Source organism: Ovis aries, chromosome 21 (genome assembly GCF_016772045.2).
Source record: "Ovis aries strain OAR_USU_Benz2616 breed Rambouillet chromosome 21, ARS-UI_Ramb_v3.0, whole genome shotgun sequence".
Lineage (NCBI taxonomy): Eukaryota > Metazoa > Chordata > Mammalia > Artiodactyla > Bovidae > Ovis > Ovis aries.
The window spans coordinates 44,401,612-44,423,277 of record NC_056074.1 but is presented as its reverse complement, the minus strand read 5'-3'; the positions used below and the strand labels follow the sequence as shown (position 1 = coordinate 44,423,277).

Genomic DNA, 21,666 nt, shown 5'->3' with positions numbered 1-21,666 from the left:
TGTGTTCTATATTATATAGTATATATGTGGCATATAATTATGCCAGGCACTAATCTTTTTCCCGTATAAATGGTGAATGGGCAAAGGCAGGAATGAACGTGTTGGTGGAAGTCACAGCCAGGCTGGCTGGGACCTTCCTAAGGTAGGACCTGGGGTGGCCAGACCCTGTCCTTGGCCTCAGACACCCCCCCCACCCACCCCCCGCAGTCTGTGCTCTTGTACGGTTGGAAAAATATCTAGCTCAAATGACAGAGGTGTTTGTCAGTGAATTCAGGAGTCCCCCGGTGCTCTGAAGTTTTAGTGGAGGATGGGATGTACTTTGGAAAGTTTAGATGCTAAAGCATCCGCCTCCAATGCAGGAAGACCCGGGTTTGACCCTGGGTCAGAAAGATCCTCTGGAGAAGGGAATGGCAACCCACTCCAGTGTTCTTGCCTGGAGAATCCACGGACAGAGGAGCCTGTGGGCTACAGTCCGTGGAGTCACGAAGAGTCGGACATGACTGAGCAACTATTTTCACTTGGTAATTTTACTTTAAGAAAGGAAACCCTTCCTGGGTGATATGGGTAATGTGTTGTCTGAGATGTTTGACCAGAGACCCCTCATGGGAGGTGTGAAGGCAGAAGAACGGGGAGGAGGCCGGGTGGGGGGGTTGGGCAGAACGTTTCGCAGCTGCTCAGACTTGAGGCCCGCGGGCCAGGAAGAGAGCTCACAGGAGGTCTGACCGTGCGGAGTCGCTTGGTTCTGGGAGGACCTGGGGAGGAGGGCAGGCTGGCCAGGGAGTGGCTGCAGCTTGCTCCAGGCCCGGGTGCTGCATGGCTGACCTCAACCAGGCCAGATTTTCCTGGTGGTCAGGATGAGCCAGATATCGGGGTTTTGGTGTGAAGCCTCTGGGTTAGGACTCATTCAGCCCCTCTGCAGGTTGGACATAGCAGCGTTTTTGGACCCCATGTCCGAGGACAGCCCAGGTGCTCTTGGCGGTAGGGGAGCCCCCAACCACGACCCCCGACCCCAGTCATGGTCTTGTCTTTCCCTGGGGGTGTGTGTGTGGGGTGCATTTTCTGGGGTGGTGTCTGCACTTTGCTGGGTTTTGTGTGTCTAATCAGTGGCTGGGAATGTCCTGGGACCTGGTGGCCCAGCAGAGAAGCACTTCCATAGGTGTCCGCTGACCTTAAGTGAACTCTGGAGGTAAATGGTGGGCATCAGCCTTCTCAGACTGGCCCTTGGCAGTGGCTGAGCTGTGTCCTGCCTGGGACTTTCCTGAGGCTTGTCAGCCCAAAATGAATGGCTTCTGGGGGCCACGCACCCCAGCCCATGGGGCAGTCGGCCAGGTGACCATCTTCCTCCCCTCCCTCCCTCTGGCTTTTCTCCCCCCTCCTCTACTGTGAAATATTCCAGCACAAAGAGACACGCAGACAATAGCATCGCAAGCATCTGTGTCCCACGTCTGGCCTTCTCTCTTCACCTGGAATGTTTCGAGGAGACTGAGGTTACAAGTGACGTCACAGGTCCTGTGACCCGCTTTCTGCCCCCCCACCCCCAACTTGGGCGTTCCTGGGTGCCTCTGCCCCGTTACTCACGTCGTGCACGCTTCAGGCTCGACGGGCCTGCGTCTTCCTGGCCTTTGTGAACAAGGACGCTGTGTCTGAATGGCCCTTTCTCAGGGCTCCATTCGGGGCCCCGCGTGGGTCGTTGGGGTCCACGCTGCCCTCAGCTGTGCTGTCCGTGGGAAGAAGAGGCCACACCTTGGTCAGGCAGACCCTGGATGACTAGGGTGGCGTGTGAGGGGATAGCCAGGACACCCTGTTTTGCAGGGAACAGCCTGGGACATCTTTCTTGTTCACGTGAACTTGACCTTTGATTTCCTTTTACAGAGTTCACACAGAAGTGCAATTGCTGGTTTGGCATGCAGCCCCCAGCCCAGGACCCCTGGTCATCTCAGGTTTTAGCCTGACCTTTCTGAGCCGGGCCCACAGAGCTGGGCGTGTCCCATGGGCAGGTTTTAGCCTGACCTTTCTGACCGCTGCCCACTGACTGGGGGGTGTCTTGTGGGCAGCCTGCCCCCCAGTTCTGTCCTGCTAACACCTGTGGAACGAGGTGGCAGTTGGCCCCCTCACCTGGGTCCTTGCTGGGGGGGCTTTTATTGCACTTGATGGTGAGGAAGCTGCCCTCCCAGCCTCCACGGGCTCTTGGAGACCCCCGGCCCTCCCCCATCAGCCTGCCCCCATCAGCCTGCCCCCATCAGCCTTTGGGGTCCGCTGTGCTCCTGGGCCTGGAGATCATCTCATTTCTGAGCCTGGCCCTGCGTGCTGGGTCTATTTTTACACGGTACCTATCATTGCCGTGTTTGAAGCAGAGGGGGGTTATTATAGCAGGAGCTTGGTACCTTCTGACCCGAAGCCCGCATCTCTCTGCCTGCTGCTCTTCCTCCAAGAAAAACAAAGCGAGCTGTTCCTCTTACTCCCGAACGTGTCAGACCGCCCCACTGCCCCTTTGGTCCGTCCCCGTAAGCTGTGGCCGTGGCCGCAGTGAGTTCGAGCTCCTGTTAAGTGCGGGCTTTCCAAGCACCGGGGCAGGGCTCTTGGGGCCCCCACAGGTCCTGCCTGGCTCGGGCCCCGGGAGGGGGTGGGGGTGTGTGGGTGTGTGTGTGTGTTACCCACGCAGGCCGCCCAGCCTGCGATCTCTCCCCTGGACACCGGCTGCCACCACACCCCCGGCGTCCTCCTCGAGCCTCCTCTCATGCCTGTCTCCCTCCTCCCCCACTCCGTGCAGACACGTGCAGCCATGCCACGCAGCCCCACGTCCAGCGAGGATGAGATGGCCCAGAGCTGCTCAGACTCCACGGAGGAGTCGGAGTCGGACAGTTCCAAGGGGGAGACCATCTACGACACCATCCGGGCCACGGCCCAGAAGCCGGGCGGCGCCAGGGCGGAGGAGGGCCAGGCCCACACGCTGGTGCTGCGCATCGTCATCGAGGACCTGCAGCAGACGGTGAGCCCGCCCGCCCGCCGCCCGCCTTCCGGCCCTTAGCAGGCGCGACCTGGGCTCCAGGGGCCTCTGCTCGCTGCTCCTGCCCCTCCCCACTAGTGCCCCGCCCACCCCCTCCTGCTGGGCCCTCCTCCCCCTCCCTCCTCCCCCTCCCTCCTCCCTGCTATGTGCAGGGATGAAAGCCAAGCCTGTGAGCACAGAGACCAGCCTTGTAGAGGCAGCGAGCACAGTGGGTGCCGTAGTAAACTGGCTGCCCGCCCTGGGTGGGCCCTGCTGCCTCCCCTGGCACTGGCGCTCCCGCTTCCTGGGGTCTGCAGCTCTGCCCAGCGTGCCCTTCCCTGCCCTGCCTGCCAGCAGCCCCTGAGTCGTCCCTTGAGCCCCATGCTGCCGTATGCACACGAGGGAGACATTCCCGCTATGGTGAATTTGCACGAGGTCCCGGTGGCCGCCGGGTGCAGGAGAGCGGTCTCCCTGGCCGTGGTGCTGTTCCGGGGGCCTTGGAGAACGCAGGAGGGGCTCCCTCTGGGGCGGACAGGGCGCATGCTGAAGCTGGGTGGGTGGAGCCTGGAGGGGGCGGGGGGCTGCACCAGGCATGGTGGGGGGAACCCCTTGGGCTGGGCAGGGCTGAACCTGAGCCCCCTGCAGAGTCACGTCCAGGCTCTGGCTAACGGATGTGACGTCCGGGCCCGCGGGGGTGCTGGAACGGTTCGGTGACCGCAGGAGGGGCTTTCTGGAGGCTGGCAGGCGGCGCACAGACCCACAGTCAGGCCAAGTGGGTGCCTCCCAGTGGGGCTTCTTGTCTCTTGGGATCAGCTGACCGGGGTCTCAGCCCGTGCTGGGTGGGCTTTCCTCTGAGGCATCTCCTTTCTCGTCATCTCTGCTCCTTAGGTCTCCGTGGGGCCCAAGAGGACCCCTCATGTTAGAGTTTAGAGAGGAGGTGGGAGAGGCGGGGTTGGGGCGGGTGTAGACTGGGCTGGGGTGGGTGTAGACGGCCTCTGGGAGGCTCCAGCCTGTGAGCTTGAAGGCCCTGCTGGGAAGGGGCCTGGCTGGGGTCAGAGGGACTGGGGAGGCCCGCGGCGCCACCTCCTGGCCGATGGGCGCCCGTGTGGCCCTTGGGCTCCCACCCAAGGCCAGTCTCCTGCACCTCAGGTCTCCGGGAAACCCCGCTCCTGGGGAGGGGCCCTACCTGGGCCGAGAGTGCTGTGCCCTGGGGTCATCTCAGGGTGAGCTCTCATGACCCCACTTTCCAGGGAGAGAACCAACCTGGCAGAAGGGCAGGCCCAGTGTTCATTCTTCCTTCCATGTCATCTGACATCTCTTATGAAAGTTACGTGATTATTATAAAAGCTTCAGGTCATATGCATTGGAGAAGGCAATGGCAACCCACTCCAGTGTTCTTGCCTGGAGAATCCCAGGGACGGCGGAGCCTGGTGGGCTGCCGTCTATGGGGTCCCACAGAGTCGGACCTGACCGAAGCGACTTAGCAGCAGCAGCAGCAGCAGCAGGTCATATGGAAAAGCACAGACGCCAGCTCCAGGAGTGGTTGTCACTGACGTTTCATGAACATTTCAGACGCGTCTCTCCAAAGGGTTGCAGGTAATGGGTGGCCTGGGTAAGCACAGACTCAAAGTACATATGCTGTTGATAAATCAGCCTCGTTAAGGTGACTTAATTTGAAAGTAAAGGGAGAAAAAGTCAATGAAGAAAAAGCTGAACTTTATTATTATTATTTTTTTGCCACAAGAGAGACTGTTTCCAAATGAATCTATCAAGTTAAAAGCAATGATTACAAAACACTGGGAGGCTGATCTCTTTATTGGTTTTCAGTTTTGATTACAGTTTTTTCCCTCCTGGTTTTTTGGTTTTTTTTTTTTTTTTTTTTTGGCTGTAAGGAACTTAGTGTTCTCTCCCTGTACATTGGGGGTGGATTAAACTAATTGCTGTAATAAGCAGCCCTCCAAGCCTCAGGCATCCTGACATATAGATGTGGTATTTTTCAGTCCCCTGGGGATTGGCAGGGATGAGGAGGGGGTGGTTTGCATCCACGCAGCCATTCAGGGACTCAGGCTCCCTGGACTCTGGAGTCCTTCTTGGGCCTCTCAGAGGGAGGGAAAGAGGAAACTCCTGGACCACATCTCTCCTCCCACCTTCCCTTGTGTCCTCTGGAGGCTGCTCCTGACTGCACACACCTGACCCATGCTCTTGACCCATGCACTTGACCTGCAGCTGACCACATGCTTACGCATCTGACCCATGCATTTGACCCACGTACCTGGCCGCAGAGGAGGCTGCGGAACGTAGCTGAGCTCTGAGACTGGGAAGGAAGAGGTCAGTGTGTGGAGAACAAGCAGCTGTTTTGCACGTGCACACACACACACACTCACACACACACGTGTACACGTGAGGCCTCTCCTCCCCACCCACCGATTCTTGCCGGTGTGGAGCGCTCTGCCCGGGGTCGCCGCCCACCCCGCGTGACGCCTGCCTGCCTTCAGGCCCTGGGCTCTCAGTCCCTCTCCACGGTCAGGGCTCGTTGCCGGTGCACAGAGGCCTTCTCTTGCCACTGCTCTGCTTTCCGTCCCACCTCTTACGTGGTTGGAGCTGACCATCCAGGATTTTCTCAGGAGGAGGTCTTGGGGGCAGTGCCTCCCCTGTGACCGGCCTGCTGGTCTCACTGCTGGTGGTCGTGATGCTCTTTGAAGTCCATCGCCCGCAGGGGATGCAGTGGGTGAGGGTCCCGAGTGCCTCTGGCTGCATCCTCATCCGTGGAGCAGTGCACAGCCTCGTTGCCTGTGCGTTTTTGTGTCAAGAGTACTACTTAATTCACGCAGTTGACTCAGGATTAGCGCCAGGCTCAGGCCAGCAGCCTCTGACTCACACCTGGAGGGGCTCACCTGACTCGTGATTTCTCCCTGAGGCTCATCACTGCCTTCCTGTCCATGGACACCAGACCCCGCTTCAGCTCTGTGCCTGGGGGCCATTTTAAACCTCAGGACCGCCAACAAAAAGCACCAAAGTGCAAAACAGGGCCCTGAATAGACCCGGGTAAACACTTGTTTATAAGATCACAGCGGACCCAGAAGGGAGCTAGCTGGGTCTCTGCTCAGACCCGGCTGGGGACCGGCGTGGCTGCTGTGTGTGCGAGTGGTCACAGCGGTGCTGCTCGTACTGATCTGGGGTTACCAGGAAATTTTAGCAAGTAGCCAAATCCCCAAATACATAATCCGCAAAGAGTAAGAAGTGTGTATGTGAACATGTCAGCTTGTATGCGGTTTTCCTGTGGAAGCTTTGAGCTGTAGTCCCTGCCCCACGTCGCCCCAGACCTACAGGGATGTTGTTTGATATTCTGCTTGCCCTGAGCTTGTGCTAGACGTATCTTGTCCAGGACTTGATTTTTTTTTTTCTTTACTGGATTGACTTCAGTTACTAACCCAGGTGGCTCAGATGGTAAAGCATCTGTCTGCATTGCGGAGACCTGGGTTGGATCCCTGGGTGGGGAAGGTCCTCTGGAGGAGGGCATGGCAACCCACTCCAGTATTCTCGCCTGGAGAATTCCACGGACAGAGGAGCCTGGCGGGCTGCCGTCCCTGGGGTCACAAAGAGTTGGACACGACTGAGTTGACTAAGCACCAGGAAGTGTTTGGTGCTGGCCATTCTCTTTCCTGAAGGAGTCTGTTTCCCACATGTTTCCTTTTTCCCCTTTCCCTCTCTGGGAGCTCCTCTCTGTTTCAATGACACAGTTTCCCCTTTTTATTGAAATACAGTTGATTTACAATGTTGTGTTAATTTCAGGTGTATAGCAAAGTGATTCAGTTATACACATACGTGTATCAATATGTATAAACATCTATTCTCTTTCAGATTCTTTGCCCTTAAAGGTTATTACAAAATTGAGCATAGCTCCCTGTTCTGTGCCGGAGGTCCTTGTTGGTTATTTTATATGTGTGTATATGTTAGTCCCAAACTCTTAATTTATCCCTCTCCCATCTTTCCCCTTGGTAACCATGAGTTTATTTTCTATGAGTTTATTTCTGTTTTGTGTCTTTTTTTAGATGCTACATGTTATCGTATGGTGTTCGTCTGACTTACTTAGGATGGTCATCTCTAGGTCTATCCATGTTGCTGCAGCTGGCCTTATTTCATCCTTTTTATGGCTGAGTAATATTCCATTGTGTGTGCCACGTCTTCTTTATGCATGTATCTGTCGATGGGCATTTAGGTCGTGTCCAGGTCCTGGCTGTTGTAAACGGTGCTGCCGTGCGCACTGAGATGCGTGTATCGTTTTGAATTATGACTTTCTCCAGATGCATGCCCAGGAGTGGGGTTGCTGGGTCACAGGGTTGTTCTGTGTTCAGTGTTTTCAGGCACCTCCATACTGTTCTCCATCGTGGGAACACAGGCGCTTGTAGCATCGGCGTTTCCTCCCCTGCCCTGTCATCTTTTCTCTCGTCGCTCTGATCGCCCGTCATTTCCCCTGTTTGTCCTTTCTGTACAGCATTTTCTGGCGCACCCGTCTGACTTCTGGTTGATCACGGCCGCGTGGCTTTGCCTGTTCGTTTTTGTAGCCCTGTGCTTGCTCTTTTTGGAAATTATTCTTCCGAGTTGTTGTTTGCAGAGTAGATTTCACGGCTGATTATGTTTTCCCTGGCACAAAGTACTGAGCTCTCTCCTCCACTCGGGTTGGCCCTTTTAGACACAGGCCCAGGGGGCAGGGAGTGTTGAGTCTTTTTAGAAGGTCCAGGCTCTCTTCTCTGAGGTTTCCTGGTGCAGGGAGCTGCCCTCTTCTTGTGGAGGGACACCCCCGATACTCCCACTCAGAAGCCCTGCCACGAGGGGTCTCTGCGGGGTAGTCAGCCTTTGCGCCCCAACCCTGGCTCAGTCAGAGGAAGGAAGAGAGAAGGACCTTGAGTTCACATCTGTCAAGATTTGAGTATAGTAGTGCATGATGTCTGGATACTTCTGGCAATCCAGTGGCTAAAAATCTACACTTCCAATGCAGGGGGCGAGGATTTGATCCCCGATCAGGGAACTAAGATCCCACATGCCACAGGACGTGGCCAAAAAAAAAAAAAAAAACACCTCACAAAATAGCTGGATTTTTGTCCCTGATAGGGAACATCGGGGGATTCTCCCCTCAGAGGGTTCGGTTTCCCTGGAGCATCCAAGGGGGATGTTTCTGGCTGTAGGTCATGCCTGTTTTCAACTTTGGATGCTTTCATTGTTTGGGGTCACTGGGTCAGACCAAGACTTCACCCCTTCTCGGCCCCTGGGTGCAGCCCTGCTCATCCCTGCAGGGCGCTGGAGTAGGGACCTGGTGACCCCAACCCCCCGGCATGGATGGATCCTCACGCTGCAGGCTTAACCCTCTGAGCCCCTAGATCCTGTTACTGTCTATCGACGCTGGAGGATTCAGAGACAGGGGAAGCACTTCCCTCAGATTTCAGACTCCAGACCCGAGACTGAACGGGAAGGTCAAGGGCGGGGTGAGGACGGAGCCACTAGGTCACGTGCCCCTTCTCTGCCATTTCCCCAAGGTGGGCTGTCCGCGTTCCTGGGGCTGGTACTCAAGGTCTGCAAACCTGGGGTCCCTTGGCAGGTGTGCAGTGAGCCAAGTGGGCTGGGCTTGTCTGTGTCCTCCATGGCTTTCCTTGGTCAAAGCCCATCCGTCAGCACCATCACCCCAGGGAGGCCCTTCTCCTTGCAGTGGGGAGGACCGTCTGCTAGCCTGGCTGCTGAGAGGTTCTGCGGGCAGCCAGGTGCGCGTGGAGGATGTCAGGCCGGGCTGTCCCAGGCCTGGTGATGGGGCCAGGAGGTGTTCTGTCCTCAGGCCATGGGCTTTGGGGACCCATAGGCGGCTTCCTAGGTGGTGCTAGTGGTAAGGCATCTGCCTGCCAATATGGGGGACACAGGAGACTCAGGTTCGATCCCTGGGTCGGGAAGATCCCCTGGAGGAGGGAATGGCAGCCCACTCCAGTGTTCTTGCCTGGAGAATCCCATGGACAGAGGAGCCTGGTGGGCTAGAGTCCATATGGACAGAGGAGCCTGGCGGGCTTCAGTCCATGGGCTCACGAAGAGTCAGACTCGACTGAGCGACTGAACTGCCAGACCATCGGGAGTTACTGGTGGAGACACAGCTGCTCTGCAAAAGGAAGAGTCTTCCCCAAAGGAAGATCCTTTCAGGGTCTGGACTCCATTCCCAGGGGCATAACAGTTTCCAGAAACTTCTGAAGACCACCTCTCTTCTCTTTGCTTTGTCCTGAGACAGACAAAGGCCCTGGAGCCTGAGACTAGAAATCCCAAGGGTGTGAGCACTGGGGACAGAGCGGCCTTTGTTCCCTTGAGAAGGCCCTTGCCTTGGTGAGCCCTGGGATCCTGCCCGGAGGGCTCTCGACGCTGCCGAGCAGGTTCCTCAGCCCAGCGCCCGCCCGCAGCCTCTCAGGAGCTCACGTGGTGGTGCTGCTTCTGCACGAGGTGGGGTCCCTCCCCAGGTGGGGTCTGGACCTACTTCTTGGCCCGAGTGACCCCTCTTTCTGCATCTCAGTGGGACTGGAGTGTTGAGCTTAGGGTGGAGAGTGCTGGTCCTCCAGGAACAGCCCCTCAGGTCGCTGCACGCTCTGGTGATCAGAATCCCGGGTGTGGGGGGTGCTCAGACCACGCAGGGTGCCATCGAGTGGGCTCCCGGGCGTGGCAGGCGGGCATTCCTGCTGTGTGCTGGAGCATCCCAGATGGACAGGGAGCTCACTGTGGGGTTGAGGGTTGGCATGCGTCCATTAATCTGGCCTTTTAAGCAGGAGGCATGCGCCAACATCAATAGAAACTGTAGCTCTTGTGTTCTGTTTGGGGCACAGCAAACAGACGTGGGGCCAGCGCTGGCACTGGGGCCCTCACAGTCCTGTCCAGCCTCCCTGAATGTCACGTCACATGGACGGCGCAGAACGCAGAGGGGACAGGGATGCGCTCTCTGGGTTCCCCTGGGTGTCTGTGGCTTCAGCCCCCTCGCCCACCTCCACCCAAGAGTTGGCACCAAGTAGCTGCAGGGAGCTGCCAGCCCTCGTGTCGGTCCCCACAACCCGCCTGGGCAAGTTAACAGGGGTCCCTGGGCCTGGTCTGCCTGGCAGAGGCTTTGGGAAAAGGCCTTTGTGTTTTAATCAGTGCTTCCGTCTGTTAGATAGCTGCAGCTTCACGTTTATGTAATTTGGAATTCGTGTCTCAGGGGCTCTCCTCACCCCTAGGCCACAATTCATCTCCTTTCGCCCGTTTGTCTCATACTCAAATTTCTCCCCAAGAGCAGTATCCCATAGCATCCCGCATCCCCGCAGCATCCCGCATCCCCGCCCACCTGCCTCGACCACCCAGCCACACACATCAGCTGACAGCCGCACTTCTGGATCCATCACTTGCCTTCAGTCAGGGCATCAAATGGGCTCAATCCAAGGACCTCAGCCCTCCTGCTCATCACTGAGGCTCCAAACAGAACGCCAAGCCTGAAGAGGCTTCTCCTCCTCCTCCGTGGGGTCTTTAATCCCTCCTTTATCCTGTTGCTGTAGACAACCGTCATGTTTGCTTTTCACATCTGAGGCTTCCTGTGTTGTTTAGTAAGGGGAGGACTTTATCCTGTCCTGGCAGTTTTGAGTCCATCTCCTCCTGCGGTAGATGAGAATCCAGCCCCTATGGCTGGCCTCTGGCACTACAAAGACCAGGAGGTGGGCATGCATCATGACAGAAGGTTCTGGAAGGGCCTGTGCAGGAGTGGCTGGTTGCTTTGAGATGCTCCATCAGAGCGCATGACCAGGCAGGTGTCCCATTCATCACTCTGGGCTCCCCGGGTGTTGGAGTCTCCTTCCAGACTTGGTTCCTCTCCCAGATGTGGCCTCGGTTCCCTAGGATGTGTTTTTCCCAGTGTGGGATGAGGTGGGTTGGATGGACCTTCTGCTGTATTCTCTGGACTTCCAGGCACTGGGTCAGCGGAGAGCGGGAGGCTCGGGCCAAGGGACTGGTTGGCCGAGCCTGGCCGCTGCAGCCCAGCCCTCAGGGCTCCCTGCTGCCCGGGCTTGTCTTATTCAGACAGGATTCCTTCTCAGGGGAATCTCATCTCTCACGACAGCTGGGCTCGGCGAGGCTCTCCCCGGCCCCCCCGCCACCCCACAGGAGGCCCTGTTACCACCCACGTCTGTCCAGCACCCTCTGGCCATGGTCACGTCTCCGGCTGGACCTCCCGTCCGGGGCACAGACTTCATTTCTCCCTTGACACGTTCTCAGTCGGAAGCTCAGAGGCCCCTCGACTCAGATGGTCCAGACCAGATGCCGCCACGCTGTCCCCTTCCGTCTGACCCTCCAAACCTGGCCCGCAGGGTCCCTCTCTCCCCCAGTGGTTACCATGGAAAGACCCAAGCTTATGGAGGTGTCATCACAGGCCACGAAGTTCATCCCTTGAAGGGCGCCATCCAGCGGTTTTCAGTGCGTCTGCTGAGCTGTGCACCCACCATCCGGGTCTGGACTCTGCCCGTCCCCTGCGGTGTTTATCTGCCGCTCGTCCTCAGTCCCCCTTCCAGGCCTGACTATTGCTGGCCATGTTCTGTCTCCACACACTGAGTCCCCTCTTCTGGACGATCCACGTGAGCACGTCACGTGGTGTGTGGGCTTTCACGTCTGGCTGCTCTCACCCAGCAGCGTGGCCGTGAGGCTCACCCACATGGTAGCGTCTGTCTGTGTCTTCTTTCTTTTTATCGCCAAGTCGTAACTCACCGATCATGTGGCTCATTCCATCCCCCTGGTGATGGTCGGTTGGGTGGCTCCCATTTTGGGCTGTGAACCTTCTCTGATTCTTGGTCTGAGCCAGAACCCAGGAGTTCTCCAGGGCTGCCATCGCCCCTCCGCCAGTGCACTGCCAGGCCCTGCGCTTGACCTGCTGAATCCTTTTCAACCCGCATCACTGTCTCCTCACCACAGCCCCGTCTCCCCCATCTTCCCTCTGGGGGGCTGCAGACACCTCTTTCCTCAGAAGCGTTCTGCACCTGCCGAAAGTGATTTTTTAAATGTGAACCCAGTTGCCACTTTGTCGTAGAACCCCCCTCCCTCTGCGAGGCTTTCTGTTTTTAGGGTCAGATCAGGCGTACACGGCGCCCCGTCCCCTGCAGATCCTCCAGGCCCACGTTTAGGACATCACGAGTTCATCTCAGCCCTCGCCTGCACTGCACGAGGGGTGACATCTGAGTTGAGCCCCAGGTGATGAGAGATTAGCTTGTAAAGCTTTTTGGCTAGAAGCTTCTGGGCAGAGGGTTGCAGCAGTGGCATGCCTGAGGCGGGAATGAACGGGCTTGGTGTGTCAGAGCAGTGGAGAAGGCCAAGGCTGCCAGCTGGGCAGGTGCTCGGGGCTGAGGTGGGGTGGGGGGTGTGATTCCCCCTGAAGAACAGTGAAGGCTTTGGGAAGGTTTGGTGCAGAGCGTGTGACCTCTCCTCTCAGCTTCTCTCAGGGGAGGACGGAAGGAAGCAGAGGCAGGTAGGGGGGTCCCTGCAAGAATCTGGGACCAGGGGCAGCAGGAGAAGGTGAAGATGGGGGGCAGGTTCCTGATGACAGAGTCGGGGTCATCACAGCAGATGTGACTCTTCAGGAGCGTGTGCTCGGCCAGGAGAGAAAGGGTCCTTGAGGGTGACTGGCGGCAACGTGGTTTTAAATGTACTGCCTGCATCTTTGCACCTTCTTGGGAAAGGAACAAAAACAGACTCCTTTTCTTTTAGAAATAGAGATGTCATTCACATACCGTGCATGGACCATAACGTTTTCCCATTTAAAAGTGTACAATTCAGTGAATTTTAGTTAATTTAGAGGTGAGGGTACCCACCACCACAGTCAATCTTATTTTTATCACCCCAAAAAGAAACCCCATACACATTGGCAGGGATTCCCCACCCCCTCCCCCAGGGGTCCCCCGCCCCTCCCCCAGTCCCTGGCAACCACTGGTCCGCCTTCTGTCTCAATGGATTTGCCTGTCCTGGAGGTTCTGTGTCCGTGGCATCAGGCGACGTGTGGCCTGGGAGGGAGGCTTCTATTTATTCACTCCTGCTGTCCGCCTCTCCTGTTGGAGAGAAGCCCCTCCCCACAAGTCTTCCCCCCAGGACAGCGCTTATCCCGCAGACGCCTTAAACGTCTCCGTTCGCTGGCCTCACGGGTCGCCCACAGCCCGGGCCACACAGAGACAGAAACACTCTCGTCTCCGAAAGTGCTCTCTGTCACTCTGCCATCTTATTTTCAGGTTTTCCTTACCTACCTGCGTGTTTGCTGACCACAAGGAAATCCGTTTGGGATTTTAGACTTAATTAGAAAGTTAGTTGTGTGTGACCCTGACCTGAGTACATGTTCTGTCCTCAAAGAGGACTTGATGGGCAGAAGGAGACAACAGCGGTCACGTCCTTCATTCGAGAACGGTGTTTCCAGCCGTGGAGCGTGGTCCAAGGCCGACTCCCGTCCAGCCAGGGAAGCCCTCGAGAGACCGAGGAACGCCTCAGGTTCCAGATGGTTGTGTCTTTTTTCAGTTTAGAGAAAACTGAAAATGTAGGAAAAGACAAAGAATAATACCATCTGTACCAGTTTTTATTATTCATTATGCAGGATTGATAGTGGTTAACATTTTGTCATTTTTTAGTTATAGGGTTAGAATGTTTCAGATAAAGCCAGTGTCTCTCTCACCCTCCTTGCCATTCTGCTCGGGGACAAATATTGTGACGAACCCCACTTGTCCCTTGTTTTTCTGTGTGTCAGTGGTCACTATATGGTATTGTGTTGTTGAGTAAAAAAAAGAAATTATAGATAACCTGGTATCATGCTGGGCATGTCATTTGTAATTTGTTTTCCACTAGATGTTATGTTTTAAGGTTTGTCTTTTTTGTTATTATCCATCCATTTATTCATCCATCCATCCATCTATCCATCTCTCCATATACTCGTCCATCTATCCATCCATCTCTCCATTTGTCCATCCATCCATCCATTCATCTGCCCACCCATCCATCTCTCCATCCAGTTGTCCGTCCATCTGTCCATCCATCCATCTGTCCGTCCATCCATCCATCCATCTGTCCATCCATCCACCCATCCATCTCTCCATCCAGTTGTCCATCCATTCATCCATCTATCCCTCCACCGGCTGAGCCAGTCAGCCAGCGATCCATCTGTCTGTCCATCCGTCTGTCCATTTTTTCTCTTTGCCCTGCAGAAATATGTGGTTTGGATGTTTATCTCTACTCTGAGCCACACTGTTTCGTCCTTTGTAGTGTGCGTTTGGGTCACTTGGCGGGGACAGAAGCATGGAATCTGGTTTTCTTTGTGGTTTTGTTAATTGCTTGGGAAGGCCAAGGAGAGCCCCCTCCCCCTGGTCCCTGACTCCCCCCTGCCTCTAGTTTCTCTGTGACGTGGTGATAATCAGCCTCACTGTCCGTAAGTGCAGTGGTTTACACTTCACGGTTTTAATCAGGAGATTGAGACGTCAGCGGTTGTTTAAACCAAAGGGGAAGGTTCAGGGGATCTCTGGTGAAAGCCTGTGAGAAAGTTGGGCTGTGACCGAGCTGGTTGTCATTCATGTCCCGGGGCAGCTCACTAAAGGCCAGGAGGACCTTTATTTTCATACGTATCATTAAAAAAATTAAACGCCTGTTTAACCAGCCCCAGCTTTGTCTGTTGTAAGCATTCTGCACTGCCTCTTCCTGTTAGGTGTGAGGCTGATGCTTGTCTATGAGCGCGATCGGTCCAGCTCTCGGGAGCTCTGCAGCCTGGATGGTAGACGTCTGGCTTGGTGTGCTCATCCTCTTAAGCTGTGTGTTAATACCCACTTAAATCCCTTCGAGAAAATAATGCCTGGCTCTGGAATTATTGCACGTCCTGTCAGAAGCTTCATAAATCCCACATCATGGTGGGAATACTGTGGTTCAGAGGCCACCCTGGGGAAGAGCAGAGTTCTCCTCCTCCCCCGTGTCGTGTCCCGGACTGATGAGAATGGTCCAGAACGGGCAGAAAGAGGGCGCGAAGCATCAGTATTTAATTTTCTGTGTCAAAGCCGAGGTGGAGGCCCTCAGAGATATCTGTGGTTGGAGTTCTGTGGCGCCCAGTTCTGATGCTCCGCTCACACCCTCCCTTCTAGGTGGACGGACTGGAGCTCTCACTCCACTTGGTGGGCGCAGCGTCTGGCTCTGGGTGCTGGGCCACACCTCCCCCCGTCTCCCTATCTCCCCCAGAATCCACTTCACGGCGCCTTGGGTGAACCATCCCAATTCGCAGCTCCATCCTGTGCTGTGGAGCCAAGTTGAAATGCCTCAGCCCTCAGGTCCATGCGTTCCAGCCCCGCCTCTGGCAGCTGTGTGATGCTGGGGGCGGACCTGAGGGTCCAGGGTGTTCCCTTCTGGGCTTGGGGCTGCTGATACCTCCGCCAGGAGAACACGGGGAGAAGATGATGGATTTGACGCAGCTTCTTCGCGGGCACGTGGTGAGCACTTTGTGTCTGCGGTCAGCACGGCTTAATCCTCCTTCTGCTCTTACCGCTTCTAGGAGGACCTCTTAGCCATCGTCAGATCCTCCACTTTGCTCTGGGCTTGCCGGAAATCATGGGGACCAACAAGGAAAATGAACTCATCTCCAGGGAGGGCGGGAATCTCTGGCAGAGCCCAAGCCAGTGCCTCTCGGGTGCCAGGACCTTGATGGTGCAGAGGACCGCTAGCTAGCCCCTCAAAGGTCACCAGGTCTGCCCACCACCTCATCACAGCGTCAGGGGCTGCTCTCAAACCCTTATTCTTTGAAAAATGTTACTCTGATTGCAAAAACCCTAACCCATGGCCTTTCTTGATGTTTAAACATTCAGAAGCACCCCAGTGTGGCTCCTGGTCGTCCCCTTCCTCAGACCAGGCTGTCCTTCTCGGTCAAGGTCACCCATGGTTTTCCCCCTTCTGTGTACATCCCTTCGTGTGTGGCCTGTGACAGCATTTGGCTGTTCTCCACCACGAGTCCAGCCTGATGGATCTTTGTCCACAGCAGAAAGCATCATTTCACTTGGGCAATTGCATTTGGAAACCGTCCCAGTCACGGTTTGAGGGGACAGAGGTTTGCAAGTGGCAGGTGAGCAGCTCTTAGAGGCCAGACATCCCTCGATGCACCTTTAAATGACTCCTGGCAGGTTCTGTTTATTGACAGTCTTTGAAATGCATCATGAAAGCATTGAGGATGACACGAAGCGTGCTTCTTTTGCAATGAAAGACGTGCTCAGAAGCAGGGATTTCTTTCAGAATATCCTGCTTTCTTGCTGAAAGCACTGGGCTCTGTGTTTCCAGCTCCGTATCCGGAATGGGGTGATGCGGGGGCCCCCCGCAGCACGATGACCCCCGAAGGCTTTGTCAGGTCCCCTCCTCCTCCTGGCTTTTTCCTGGAGAAAGTCAAGAATGAGCTGAATTTAAGTCTCACTTGAGGACTGTGAGTGTGCCGAGGAGGTGATCTGAAGAGATATGTAACTCAGCCTGTGTTGTTGATGGTTCTTCCCTTGGCCCGCAGACAGCTCACTCTAAGCATGCAGTGTGATATTTACCGTTCTTTCAAGCTTTGTGTGTTTCAAGCTTCTTACTCCTATGACATCTTAGAAAACAACTGTTGCCGTCATCTCCGCTTCTCAGGGCCCAGGACGGGTTTGGAGAGCAGTTTACTCTGTTACGTAGAATTCTCTTGCCGTGATTTTTCTTTTTCTTTTCAGTTTTGTCTGAGTACTTGATATTTATTTCTAAAAGAATTTTAAACTTTTATTGGCGTGTAGTTGCTTGACAATGTCGTGTTAGTTTCTGCTGTACGGCAGAGTGGATCGACTATATTAAGCATATTTATATTATATATGTCTCTCTCTCCTTTTCGGATCTCCTTCCCGTTTCTGTCATCACAGAGCACTGAGCAGAGCTTCCTGGGCCGTACAGTGGGCTCTCATTACTTACCTGTTTTAGGCACCGTTGTGAATCGTATGTACGTGTCGGTCCCAATCTCCCGATTCCTTCCATCCCCTTCGCCCGCCTCGGTGTCCGTACTTTTGTTCTCTACGTCTGTGTCTGCAGGTCTGCTTTGCGAATAAGATCATCTATGCCGTTTTTCCATGGGCTTCCCTGGTGGCTCAGTGGCGGAGAATCCGCCTGCCAGTGCAGGAGATGCCGGTTTGATCCCTGGGCTGGGAAAATTCCCTGGAGAAGGAAATGGCGACCCACACCAGTATTCTCACCTGGAGAATCCCATGGACAGAGGAGCCTGGCGGGCTACAGTCCATAGCGTCTCAAAAGGGTCAGACATGACTTGGTGACTGAACAACAACGTACCGTTTTTCTAGATTCCGCATCTATGCGTTAACATGCAGTCTTCATTGTCACCACCATCACCACCATCAGCAGCAGCATTATACCACCGCCATCACCACCAATACCGTCATGATCATCACCCCTGCTAGACAGACTCGGAGCTCCTTAAGGAGCAGGAACCCTTATCTTCTGGGGGAGGGACACGGTTTAGCCCATAACAGCACATACTATCTACGTTCTGTATGATCCTTACAACAGACCTCCGCGTTATATAGTTGGGATGGTTTTCATCACAGAATCAGGGCGACTGCTGAGCGGGTGAGTTTGCCCAGGATCATGAGGTCAGTGTGTGCAGCTGGGTTGTAAACCCAAGCCCTTCTGACCTCCGACCTCCTGTTCCTTCTAGCAGTTTCTCAGTGGGGCCCTCCTGGCATTTTTGGAGCAGGACATCCTTTCGTTGTGCAGGGCCAGCCCACACAGTGCATAGAGGTAGCCTCTCCAGCTCTGCCCACTGAGTGGCAGTGGGCACCAGTAATCTCTGGGACCACCTACAAACGCCACACAGATCCCCCTGGGGCCTGACTCCCAGCCTGTGCTCCGCTCAGCACCCACCTGCTGGCAGGTTCCTTTCTGCCGGCCACAGTGGGGGACCCTCAGGCCCTCTGGATGCTGTTGTCTAAGGGAGCTGGAGTTGTCCGTGCAGTTGGAACCGGAGGCCAGCGAGGATTCTCCAAGCAGGAATAGCGAGGGGATGTGCAGCCCCACTTGGTCACAGCTAGGAGAGCTCAGACACTCCTCTTCCTCAGCCTGAGGTGGCAGGGGGGGCTGGCAGTTCCCGAAGTGAGCAACCGGCCCCCCGCCCGCCTTGCGACCCTGAGACGAACTCTGAGCCTTACTCTCCAGCTTGCCATTGGAAAGGGACAGATGGCACGCTCACGCCCGCGGGGTCAGTTTTCCTGGCTATGGGATTCTGGGCTGCCTGCTCCACCAACCTGATTGTTGAGAAGCAGGATCCTCTTACCCTCCCGGGAGGCGCGGCCCAGGCAGACGGTCAGGGAGAGAGAAGGGCCTTGGGGCCTCCTCAGGTGTGCGGGCGCCCGTGCGGAGACCTGGTTCCAGGCTCTCGTGCTCATCCTGTCCGAATGCTTTTACAGCATCTAAGCACAGTTTTGAGCCCCTGCTGATGGCGGTGCAGTAGAACACAGCTTTAATTCAGTGAGAACTAGAAGTTGCAGTCAGAAGTGGCTTCGGCCTAGCGCTCGTTTTCCTGGCTCGTGGGCGGGTCTCACAGAGGGGACCTGGGAGTTGGGACCAAATCACGTGTTCAGGTTCCTGGCGGGGCTGTTCTCTTCTTGAGAAGTGTTCATGCTTGGTCTGCGGGAACCGTCTGTGCTATTTAACCTTTTCAAAAATTAACTTTCATGGCACCAGATACGATTTCTAAGTCGAACCATTTTTCACAGTCGCCTTCCTTTATGGTTTGGGAGGGGTGCTCGCGGTGTTTTTTACAGCCCTGGCATTCAGAGTCAGGTGGGTGGGGCCGGTGCCCTGGGCTCGCCCATCAGTGAGGTGAGGAAAGGAGGCCCCCGCCTGTCCGTGAGGTGTCCGTGAGAGCCATCGGTGTAGAAAGGCAGCCGCGCTGTGGTTCACTCGAGCCGTGGTCCTCAGTGTTTCCTGGGCCGGCCGCGGTAACGTCACCTTGAAACTTGTGAGAAATGCAGCTTTGTGGTTGGACCCAGACCCGCTGCATCGGACTCTCTTCCGGGAGGGGGCAGGGTCATCTGTATGTGCTTTACCAAGCAGGCAAGTTTGAGAAGCTCTGTACAGGTGGGAGAGCTGCCCAAGGCAGTCTGTGATGGTAAGCGATGACCATAAATACAGTGGGTCCCGGAGATTGGAGCCAACAGTGAGAGCCGGGGCCCCGGCATCAGTGATCCCATCCGAGCTTTTCCCCTTTTATATTTGCCAAGGAGACCAGAAGGTCCTGGTTTTCACCGTAAAGCCAGAGTGTCCAGAGCTCAGAGGAGGCCTCGGGTGGAATGGAGGCCCCTTGGGCATCTCCGGCCACCTGCCCTGGGGGGCTTCCTGCTAACCAGGGGTCTTGTCCTCCCCTGCAGAAGTGCATTCGATTCAACCCGGATGCCACAGTGTGGGTTGCAAAGCAGCGGATTCTGTGCTCGCTGAACCAGAGCCTGAAGGACGTCCTGAACTACGGGCTGTTCCAGCCGGCCAGCAACGGGCGCGACGGCAAGTTCCTGGATGAGGAGCGGCTGCTGCGCGAGTACCCGCAGCCCATGGGCAAGGGCATCCCGTCCCTGGAGGTACTGCTTACTTGCCCACAGCTGGCGCAGTGGGGAGCAGGGCGGGGTGGGGGGGTGCCCTCCCAGACTCCGGGTTTAACTCCTATGCGGAAATCACTCTTAAATCAATAGTTTGTATTCGTGAGCTCGCAGGTGATTCTGTCCTGGTCTGCGGACCAGGTGGCGCCCGTGGTAAAGAACCCGCTTGCCAATGTAGGAGACGTAAGAGATGCTGGTTCGATCCCTGGGTGGGGAAGATCCCCTGGACGAGGGCATGGCAACCCACTCCAGTATTCTTGCCTGGAGAATCGCACGGACAGAGAAGCCTGGCGGGCTACAGTCCATACGGTTGCAAAGAGTCGGACACGATTGAAGCGACTTGGCAGGCACACATGCAGTGCGTAGCCATTTGCTTTCTCACTGTGGATCGCACGAACCTGTTGGAGGGACGTCCTGCTGCAGGGATGTCTTGCTGTGAACGAACCCTGGATCTGACTCAAGCTCATGTCCCCGGGACCTTTGAGTCTGGGGGTGCAGAGTGGGGTTTGCCTCTGCTCCCCTGAGTCTCTCCCTGGCATGGTGTGGCCAGTGGCCATCCAGCTGTTGTCAGAAGCATGAGTCTCGGGAATGACCAGTGGGCTGTTTGAGCCACTGTGGCCAGTCAGGTGCTCCTGGGTGGGTGGGCTGCCTCATGATGTTCGGTGGGTATCCGCTGGCAGCCTCACATCCACAGAAGACGTGGCCTCAGACTGTGCCCCTGGGGAGCCCAGGTTTACATACGGAATTCCCGCATTGTGTATTTTTAAAAATTATTTAATTTGAAACATTTTTAAAAATTATTTAATTAAGAATTTTTTTGAATTACGAAAGTATGGTAACACATTTACAGGAGACTTGGAAAGTACAGAACAAAGTTACATACAATTCCACAATGTATTACAATTACTTTTTAAGTAGATAAATGAAGACTTTTTAGTTGGAGTTTTAGTATCAAGCTCTCAAAAATTAACTGAATGTATAGACAGAAAAGTAGGAGGATGCGGTAAACTCAAAAAGCACCACGACCAACTCAGCATAATTAAGATTTGTCCAGTTTTCGCACGCCAGCGGGATACAGATGCTATTCGAGTTTTTTTTAATTGAGTTTTATTGAAGTATTGTTGACTTACGGTGCTGTGTTATCTCAAGTGTACAGCAGAGCGAATCGGTTATCCATTTACATATGCCCACTCTTATAGAGTCTTTTCCCATAGAGCCCATTGCAGAGCACCGAGTAGCTTTGCCCCCACTGCGCAGGAGGTCCCTGCCAGGCAGCTGCTCTCTGTATAGAGGTGTGTACACGTCAGTCTCCAGTGGACCCCTCTCCCCACGCGACGAAGTAACATAGAGACGCAAGTGGGAGGAAGCGTGGATGTTTCTACAGGCGCCCCACACGTCACCCCATTATCAAGTGATGGTGTTTGTTTCAGCCTGGTCGACCGTGAGAGCCTGGGAGTGGCATCGTGGGTGGCACCTGGGCCACCATAGGGCGTTACTCTGCAGTCAGAAATGCCGTGGGCCGAGGCTGCGCCCCACCTGCACGTTCCCAGGCCTGACGGGGACTTCAAAGCTGAGGTTCTCCGATCCCCAATGTGCCCTGGGCCAGGGAGGAGGTTTCCCGTGGAGGAAAAGCTCACATGCCTCTCAGGAGTCACGTGGGCCCCTGTCCCGGCCTCGGTTTGCTCATCTGTGAAGTGGGACTCCATTGACCAACTCCTTGTTGGGGGCCTGCCTGCTCAGTCCCAGCCCTTTCTCGACACAGGACAGTCACGGTTCTGCTCTGATGGAGCTCACACTCTGTGGGAGGGGACAGGCCAGGAACAGCAAACACACAGCTCCTTTAGGGGCTGACAATCCATAAAGACAGTAAAACAGGTGGGAACAGGAAGTCCAGAGCCTGCTCTTGATCAGAAAGCATCTTGGAGAAGGCTGGCCCATCCCACCCCCCGCCCCGCCCCTGAACAAGAGGAGGCCCGGGAGAGCCTGGTGGAACCGGGCAGGGCTGTGTCCTGGCTTTCAGAACAGCTGGCA

The 21,666-nt window shown here is 55.5% G+C and overlaps 1 protein-coding gene across 2 annotated transcripts in view; it reads left to right on the top strand.

Annotated features, from left to right (window-relative positions):
• Positions 1-21,666, top strand: part of SHANK2 (SH3 and multiple ankyrin repeat domains 2) — a 513,188-nt gene that overhangs the window by 44,750 nt on the left and 446,772 nt on the right. For both annotated transcript variants that reach the window (XM_060404133.1, XM_042238157.2), the window contains exons 2-3: positions 2,771-2,989; positions 19,414-19,617. In XM_060404133.1, the coding sequence (XP_060260116.1) occupies positions 2,771-2,989; positions 19,414-19,617 (423 nt within the window). The remainder of the gene's footprint in view (positions 1-2,770; positions 2,990-19,413; positions 19,618-21,666) is intronic.